General features: G+C 40.4%; 1 protein-coding gene across 1 annotated transcript; it reads right to left on the bottom strand.

Moving 5' to 3' along the window:
* Window positions 1-670: 670 nt before the first annotated feature.
* Window positions 671-9,831, bottom strand: LOC117871175 (matrix metalloproteinase-27-like). Its single transcript, XM_034758881.1, has 10 exons — window positions 9,626-9,831; window positions 9,023-9,261; window positions 7,884-8,032; window positions 7,656-7,784; window positions 5,684-5,845; window positions 5,402-5,522; window positions 4,421-4,551; window positions 3,598-3,757; window positions 1,313-1,416; window positions 671-1,053 (listed from the first exon to the last, which is right to left on the bottom strand). The coding sequence occupies exons 1-10, from the start codon at window positions 9,740-9,742 to the stop codon at window positions 953-955; spliced, it is 1,413 nt and encodes a 470-aa protein (XP_034614772.1). The 5' UTR covers window positions 9,743-9,831; the 3' UTR covers window positions 671-952.

Below are 9,831 nucleotides of genomic sequence, written 5' to 3'. Positions count from 1 at the left end.
CCAATATCACTGCAAGCATGTTTCCACATAGACTAGCACACAATATAATTTGCCGACTGGCGGTTTTCTATAGGCATTATTGCACAAGGGTGTCTGAAGGAAACATATGAAGGGAAGGTAAGGGAGCGACTTTATGAATTTTTGTGGGGAGTTTGTTCCATGCACAAGGGGCAGCATGAGATAAAGCACAGAAGTATTTGAGTTAGAAGTAGACTAATGGGTGGGAAAGGCTGGCATTATTGATGGCACAAAGATTTACGTGTGGTAAGATAATGGATTAACTGAACAGAACAGGGCTAAATTGTGAATGGACATTATGTTCTAAGAAGATACTTAATGCAAGAGAGAGGGGTGACATAGTTGAAGCAACAAGCCAGGAGGGTGATTCTGAATTGATATGAGAGGGTAAAGGTTGAAGCAGTCAAGGCCGAAATGGAGATGATGACAAGCTTAAGACACAAGACAATAAGGGCCTGGGTGAGAGCTTTGGCAATATGGACAGAACAAGGCAGGAGCTTGGAGGTGTTGCGAAAGAAAAAGGGAAAAGATGGGGATATGTAATTTTAAAATATATTCAGTGTATTTGTGTCAAGTCCTTCAGACCTTTTCTGTTTTAGAAATGTGAAGTGTCATGAACAGATGAAGCAGACGGCAGTTAATACCAAGTATAAAACGCTTTATTTTCAAGACAGTGAGAAGTCCATTCAGAGTATAAAACACACATGAATATGTTATACTTTGTTATGAAAAGAAATCGAAGACTGTAGCTCTGCTTTGACTGTTGGACATACACTAAATATGGACAATACTGAGAATGTAGACATTCATGAAAAAACAGCCCGTTTGCCTTTCCAGTATACTAGGTGCTTTGATATCACAGTGATGGACTATTTTATAGAAAGCTAGCTAGCTAGACTTTCTTTTCTTAAGTTGCATATAATAATGTTTAATGTTAACAGTTAAACCAGCTATTGCTCGTCATCACACGAATAACTCTCTTAGCGTTAGGGTCAAACTCCCATTGCTTTGATCCATGGAAAAAGTAGAAGAATCCTAGAAATAAAAGTAAGAGGAATGATTATATTGTACAAGTCATTTGTAGCTCTGTTTTAACAAATAATGCTGGAGACAATAGCAAAATAACATCTTCCATATGCACAGAAAACCTCTTGTTACTTTCTGCTCTTAGCAAGGTAATAATAATATTGGCATATAATGTGACTAATATAATAATGACTAATAATATTTTTAATTCTTCTGAAATTTACAACAGTGCAAATCTTCCACTTACTTGAAAGTTCATTCCACTTACCTTTATGCTGGAAAACAGCATCAACATTCTTGCCAATTCCTGGAAAGTCATCTGTTATCTGTCTTGGATAGCCTTTTTCCATGGATTGACTGCTTTCCTCATACCTGAATGATATAACAGGGTGGAATGGATTTGCAAGAATTTAAGCCCTAATCCTGCAAAGACTTAAGCACATGGTTAACTTTATTCACTGTGAGTAGACCAAGTGACTTCATTAGGCTACCCACATTTCACAAAGTTAAGCACATGCAGCAACTCAAGACTAGATGATCACAATGGACCCTTCTGACCTTTAAACCTATGAATCATAGAATGCCAGGGTTGGAAGGGACCTCAGGAGGTCATCTAGTCCAACTCCCTGCTCAAAGCAGGACCAATCCCCAGACAGATTTTTGCCTCAGATCCCTAAATGGCCCCCTTAAGGATTGAGCTTACAACCCTGGGTTTAGGAAGCCAATGCTCAAACCACAGAGTTATTTCTCCTCCACAAGCCTGTCTCTTTGCAGGAGTGTGTGTGTAATGTGGGAGCAAACTCTGATGTGGCAGAGCTCCAGTAAGTGTCTGTCTGGAAGCTGAATAAAAGCAAATTCAAATTAGAAACAAGGCACAAGTTTGTAACAGTGAGGGTGATTAGCCATTGGAAAAAACTGCCAATGGAAGTGGTGGACATTCTATCTCTTCAAGTCAAGACTGGATGACTTTCTAGAACATGTATTTTAGTTAAACACAAGTTACTGTTCTAAATGCAGAGGTAAATGTGTGAAATGTAATGACCTGTGTTATACAGGAGGTGAGACTAGATGATTTAATGATCTGTTCTGGCCCTAAAAACTGTGAATCTATGTATTACCATATGGAGGCACTACATTTGGCATTTAAGCTTTGTCCATTGCTTGTAACCTGGAAGCATACTCGGCTTTGAAATTTAGAGAGAGGGGGAACTGGCTTATCACTCTTTGATCATCCATCTAGTCAAATTAAGGTCAGTTCTGATGGACCCAGTACTCATTGGCCTGAAGGACCGTTAATAAAATGCCGGGTTGACTTTAGCAGGTGAAAGGAGGAACTAAATGGTTCTTTGTTCAGAAAAACTAGGAGAACTCCATGCTGAAACAAAAAGAAAATAATTTGTTTTAATTGTCTTTGGATATGAGACATTTTTTGGAGGAAGGCTGTGGTTCTGAAACAATTACTGTTTTAATACTACATTTTAAAACTCTGTATGTTAGCTTTTATGTGGGCAGCTAATGTCCTTTGCCCTGTAACCAGGCCAGTAGAACAGCTGCATATGTTATTGCAAAGGTTCTTTCCAAAACCAGTAAATACAAACAATAGGAAACCACAGACAAGTATAAATTCAACGAACATTGTATGGCTGACTTGACTCATCAGACTAAGGAAATACACAATGATGATAAAGCCTCTTTGACTCATACCAGGGATCTCTGAATAATGACCAGCTTTGATAATGGGCCACTCACATGACTAGTTTATTATCTGTCCTATCTCCCTGCATCTTATTTCTCTGGTATTTGGGTGCTAAAAGGCACTCCTGTGAATTAGGTGAGCAGAGTTTGGCTTAAATGTATTGCAAATCCAATACAAAGCAGATAAATGATGGAGAGTTAAGGACAGTTAGTTTCATTGTACCTATCAGTTGCAGGTGAATTCGTACTTGGCATGGCTAAGCCATGGTTCCACTGCACGTACCCATGCTACTGTGACTACACAGCTATTTATACTCATGCTGACTTAACAAGAGCTAACCACGAGTCTGTATATGTGAGAAAGGAATCGCGCTTCCATCTCATAGGGTAGACATAAGCCTACACTGTGAGTCAATTTACTGTTATTTGTACAGAAGTTAGAGAAGGTAAAGTCCTGTTGGATCATCCAGTCCATCTCCCTGCCAACAGAGAATTGCTTTGTATAGTACATTTTCTAGTTTTTTGCTCACTTTATTTGTAAAAGTCCCAAGTGTTAAGGCTTCTGCCATTTTCCTTGAATACTCTTATTGTCTTGTACAGTGCACCAAAAGAAATCTACATGCAGAGTACTGTATTGACAGTCCTGTTAAACAGGCCTTCGAAAGAGAAGCAAAGGTATATTCTTTTCTCAGTTCAGGAGTCATTTAAACAAATGCTTTCCTTGAAAATTAAAATATATTCCTTATTAAAGTGTCCTAGCTGTCTAAATATTTAAAGGGCAAATCTTATCTTTAAATGCACACATGAAGGTTGCATGGAAGTCAAGCAGAAAGCAAAATTTTTAGCCATTGACCTTACCTCCAATACTTGTCACCTACAAAAAAGTCTGTTTTTCCTGTGTTTTTATTAGAAACAGCTGCATCAATTTTCTTAACACTCCTTGGGAAACCCAACGTGTTGATGTTCTTAGGATAACCAGGGAGCACCTGGTACCCACTGATAACCCAGAAATTATTCCCTGTTAAAAACAACAGCAACAAGAAGATTTGTAATGTTTCACCTGTGGTTTATGACAAGCCAAACAAACACAAGTTAGGGTGACCAGATGTCCTGATTTTATAGGGACAGTCCTGATTTTTGGGTCTTTTTCTTATATTGGCTCCTATTGCCCCCCACCCCTTGACCCAATTTTTCACACTTGCTGTCTGGTCACCCTAACACAAGTGCATTTGCTTAGTGGAAGTAACACATGGGCCTGCACAGTAGCAGAATTCATGAAGTCCCATGTAAGGAAAACTAGGTAAAATTTCCTGTAATTGTTCATTCTTTACAGGCCAGGTCTATAAAAGGACTTACACTGGTGTAGATATATCTCTCAGGAGTGTGAGAAATCCACACCCCTGAGAGATGTAGCTATAGCAATCTTACCTCTCCCCGCTACTCCCTCCCTCCTCCCGTGAAGACAGTGCTAGGTCAACAGAAGAATTCATCCATCAACCTACCTATGGCCTCTTGGGGAGGTGGATTACCTACATCAGTGGGAAAATCCTCCCATTGGCATAGGTATTCCAGGTGCATAGGTATTATGCACATTGAAACACTACGTACCCTGTGCTTTCTTCCCATGTCCTCCCAAAAATTACATGTACGAAGAATTTAGAGAAAATCACACATATTTTACCTTTGAAAAATAGAATCTGATCTTTAATATTTTCATAAGCAGCTTGAATACCAGATGGCAGAAAAGGCCAGAACGTAGAAATTAATTCAAGTTCAACTTCTGAATTACCAGGATAAACTCGCCATATGTGCCTGATTTAAATATGATACAATTTTCACAGTAAATAATAAACTCACATACATTTCTGTATATTCATAACACTGTAAACAGTGATGGGACTTATAACCTCTTTCTTGTCAAGGGAATCTAGCAGGATACCATGTGCATTCTATTAATCGGTCAGTGATTTCACCATGCCAGAAAGTAAAATATTGGCCATACTGGGAAAGAAAATTCTGTCATTTGCTGCAGTCAAATATCCAAATATATCAGCTACTTCTAAGAACCCCGTTTTATTGACTGACCAGTCCAACCTTGGTGTTGACTGACTAAGAATATAAGTTAGGACTAGATGAGGGATTGGGTAGTTCCTGTGCCACATTCTAACATGAAAGAATCAGCTAGAGGATCCGGACACACAAAATAACGAGTCTGATTCTGATCGGCTAACTTATGAGTTCCCACCGACTGTGGGCTTGTACAGGTATAACTGAGAACTGAATTTGGCCCCAAGCGGTATTACAGGAACATAACCATTCCTTTGCAAATGATGGTAGCATTTACTTATCTCACAACTCAATTTGACCATATGCTTATTTTGAAATGAATCATAGACCTTTGCTGGGCCTGAGATATTTTCTGGGAAAGACAAGCAACTCTTGCCAGAAGACTCACTTCACCTCTAGTATAAATGTAGGCGAGTTTGTAAATAGCTTCACTGTTAACAATACAACATCTCTTATTTCTGTGGGTTATTAATTCTGAAATCTCCTTTTCTTTCTTTCAATCCCTCTATCTATGGTGCTGATCAGTCATTAAGAAATAATGTAAAGGAAACGTCCAAACAAAGGTTAATGTCATTTGAAGAGGGATTGGGTTTACCTGTCTTTAAAAAACATGACTTCTCTGCGCAGTGTGGTGATGGCATCGAAAGACACCATAGGATCACAGGTTTTAGGTGATGTGGGTCTGGCTGGCTCATCCGGGGTGTTAGGTGAGGGTCCTAGGGAAAGCAGTTTAAAAAGAATATATCAAAATGTGTGGGGATAGTCATGTATTTCACACACAGAGGAACAATATTGGAATATAATTAGTTAAAAATGATTTCGCTTTGTTTGAGATATTGTTTGTTTCTGTTTTTTTGAGGAGATGGATTCTACTCACCGTAAATGGCCTGTATACCATTAATGTCATCTGGGGAAAGCAGGAATTCAGTGGGGTTGATGTAGGCATAATTTGGGAACATCAAAGCTCCACGGTCAGTGGAATGTGAGAGACCCAATGCGTGGCCAAACTCATGAGCAGCAACCAGAAACAAGTTGAACCCTAAAAAAAGCATAGGTGCAAGACAGCTTAGACGTATTTGTGTCTACAGGCCTGCAACTGGGAAGTCCAGCTTACTGCTCAACACACAAGGGCTACAGAGGATCTTAGTGATTCTACAGCCATCACAGTATATACCTCAAACCACTGGTGCAGGGATATAGTATGAAACATGTTATATAAACAAGGCGTTCAGGGCTTAAATTTTGCTAGAGCTGTCCAGAGGTAAATATTTTCAAACCTGTGGGGCAAGCCCTGGCACAACCCATGGGGATGAAGCCCAGCATGCCCCATAGGGTTAAAGCCCTGATATTCCTCCACTCCACAGTTGAAACCTGGAGCCCTGAATGGGAAGAGTATGTGTGTGTGTGTGGGGAGGGGCTCCAGGAAATCATCTATGAGAATTTAAGCCCTGAAGGCGATGTTCTTCCAGAGTCAAGAAGGCAGTGGCTGTTTGGCTCTTTCCTGTAGTTGTTGAAACTAGCTGAGCTGAGTGAGTAGGTAGCTGGAGGTGAGAGTGGGAGCAGTTTTGATGAATTGCCAGGAAAGGCTTTCCAATGTACCTACCCCTGACTGTATGGTGATTCAGAATGATTCAGAACTATCAATAGTAGGAGGATTAGAACAAGAGGAATACTCATATTTATGCCTAAGGCACTAAATTGTTGTTCTATGGGACTTTCTTCCCTGCACACATGGTACACACAGTTTGGGCAGGAAATATATATTTAAAAATAGCGTTGACTCAATGTTCTCCCTTTTATAAATAGATTTTTTCTAGGTCCATGGTTTATTTAAAATATCCCCTAATAAAACACATCAGACAAAGGAGCTCTGGTTTCACTCTGATTTAATGTCATCTCAACAAACAGGAGAAATTAGATTTGCTCAGTTATCTTGATACCTATAGTTATCCATGTAGTATCTGAGTGCCTCACAGACATTAATAGATTTAGCTTCACAAACCCCTTGTGAGGTAAGGAAGAATTATTATCTCTCCTTTAAAGATGAAAAACTGAGGTCCAGAGTTGTCAAATGACTTGCCCACAAGTCTGTGGCAGAGCAGTGAATTGAACCTAGATCTCCTGAGCATGGCTGGCTGGAAAACAATAATTCCATTTTGCAAACAAAAGGTGAGGTTTGGACATTTCTTTTTGTTCCATTGAAGAATTAAACCAAGACTTCCTGAAACTTTTCACTGGAGGGGCGGAATAGAAGAAGAGAGAGAGGGAAAAGAGAGTGGGCCATCCTTGAATATTCAATAGCCCAGTGGTTTGGACCTCTAGGGGGTTAATGTGATTTCCCCCAGAGGATTCTGGGAGTTTGATCTCTTTTAAAATTTCCTATGGCTCCCCAGGGAATTCCAAAAGGCCTTTTGAAATATCCCAGAAACCACTACTTGAGGGAGCTGTGCTGGAAACTGTGTGATAGGTACTGCAGAAATGTACTACAGCTCTTGTGTGGACATGGGTCAAAACTGCAGTGGCCTCTATTGCTACTGCATAAGCAAGGACACACTATACTGCTGGTGCTTAAGAGAGTGCTATGCCTTTGGTACCTTTACCACTGGTTCCATCCTATAGTGTAGACAAGGCCAAATTTGTATATCTGCTGTCAGTCACTGTGGATACCCCAATCTAAACAAACCAGGTTGCTCAGGAGAAGTATGTACCCTTCCGCTAAAATCTTTTTTCAAGCAGTTCTATGAAAGAAATTTGAGGATGATCTTTAATATCCTAATTATTTTTAACATTTACTTTGTACTACAATAAGGTATCATTAACATGTAGTACAAGAGACCTTATTGACCTACCAGCAGAGCCTTCTGTCCAGTGTTCATCTTCATCAAAGTGGACATCTCCTCCAATACCATTGCCAGGTGGAAAGGCATGGCCAAGAACACCAAGGGGTCCATCAAAATAACGGGGACAGCGACCATGAGCTAAACAGGAATTTGTTGAAAAAAAATTAGAGCGCCATATCATTGCCGTAGGCAACAATATAAATTCACCTTACCAGTTCCATACAGTTATTACAGTACCTCCAGTCCCAAAAGCAATCATTATGTCTGCTATCCCTTTATAAATCCTAGTGAAAGTCAGTGGGGACACAGTGCTCCATACTTTAAATGCCTTCTGGATTGCTTTATCCACATCAGTTTGTGTCATATCTGGAGTGTAATTCACAATTCTGTAGGAATAAAGAAATAAATGCATATGCTGTAATAATAATACTTATGGTTTATCTAGATTAGGGGTCAGCAACGTTTGGCATGCGGCTCACCAAGGTAAGCACCCTGGTGGGCCAGGCCAGTTTGTTTACCTGCTGACGTGGCAAGTTCGGCCAATCGCGGCCCCCACTGGCCGCGGTTCGCCGTCCTGGGCCAATGGGGGCGGCGGGAAGCGGCGCGGGCAAGGGATGTGCTGGCCGCGGCTTCCCGCCGCCCCCATTGGCCCGGGACGGCAAACCGCAGCCAGTTGGGGACACGATCGGCCGAACCTGCCATGTCAGGAGGTAAATAAACTGGCCCGGCCCGCCAGGGTGCTTACCCTGGTGAGCCGCGTGCCAAACGTTGCCAACCCCTGATCTAGAGAGTTTATCCAGCAATGGCAACATGTTGTACTAGAAGATACAAAAAGAGGCCTGACCAATGATCCTTGAGCATTCAAAACTCATTTTGGATTCTGTGTGCCAGGAATGTGATAACTCGTTTTTTCCATCTCTAATATTTATAATACTCATGTTCTATCATATATATCTGACCTCTTAAAGAGCAGTTCTACCCTGTCAAAATGGCTGCTGTTCCACAGATCTTCTCCTTGGGCGCATTGCAAGTCATATCTACTGACTTTGGAAACAATATTAAGTTGCCACTGATTACATCATTTGAAGACAATAGGGGTGTAACAAGCGTAAGTGAGGCTCATATTTGGCCTACAGAATCTTTACTAGAAATTATGCCCAAGAGGTAAAGTACCCAGCTAGACTCCGTGAGTCCAGGGTGTATTTGCATGACTGGCAGGGAAAAACTAACAAACTTTTGTTTGTGTTAACTGAGTACACTTGCTATGAGAGTTTTTTAAAAAGAAAATAAATAAGGATACCCACAAGATAATTTTTGAGCTACTTTTCAGATGATAACCACATTTTAAACACAAGAAAAAATGACATAAATATTACCTGTATGTCAGTTTGTTTTTTTTCCATCCTGGGAGAATGAAACCATACTGTCCGACATCAGGAACTCCACATCTGGGCTTCTGCATCACTTCCAAAGTCTCTGGATCTGGCTTCCCGGTCACTTCCAACCCAAAAAATTCTTGCATTTTTTGGATTTTTTCAACCATGGGGCTAGTGCTCCTTCTCCATGCTAGATGCTCCGGATCTGGTTGAAGCTCATAAAATTTCTCTAGATACTCCTGACAATAAATAAATAAATGAATTCTACAACCTTTTTTTAGATCTTAAAAAAAGTACCTTAGGACCACTATTATTCATACACTATGCTTTCGTGCCTCTGATTTCCATGTGCTCCAGCAGCTGTTTGTCTTAGGAATCTGGCTAAATAGAAACAGACCGCACATGCCATTTTTTTAATCACTTGACAATTCCTACTCATGCTGCTTTTTATCCGTTTTAGCTAAGTGTGCTTAAAAGATCTGTGTATGGCTGTGCGAGGCATCCTCATGCGATAAGAATGTCTTGACCAATTCAAACGTGCAGATGCTTTAAAATCTGACAGGAAAGGGCTCAGCACATCTTAGATTCAGAAAATGAAGTTACCTGTACAAGCTGCATATTTTTTCCTTCATTGTTTTTTTCTGGAAGTACAGGAAAAGCATAAGAAAATGCTACATATAGTAACAGCAAAAATGGAAGGCTCTTCATTCTTATCCTCATTTCTGCCTTAGCGTAACAGGAGTCAGGCTCTACTTTCGGTATACATGTCTTTCAGGCTTCTCAGTTTATATGGTTAATAGGGTGTTTCA

This window comes from Trachemys scripta, chromosome 1, assembly GCF_013100865.1.
Source record: "Trachemys scripta elegans isolate TJP31775 chromosome 1, CAS_Tse_1.0, whole genome shotgun sequence".
NCBI classification, from domain to species: Eukaryota; Metazoa; Chordata; order Testudines; family Emydidae; genus Trachemys; species Trachemys scripta.
This window is presented reverse-complemented; position numbering and strand designations above follow the sequence as displayed.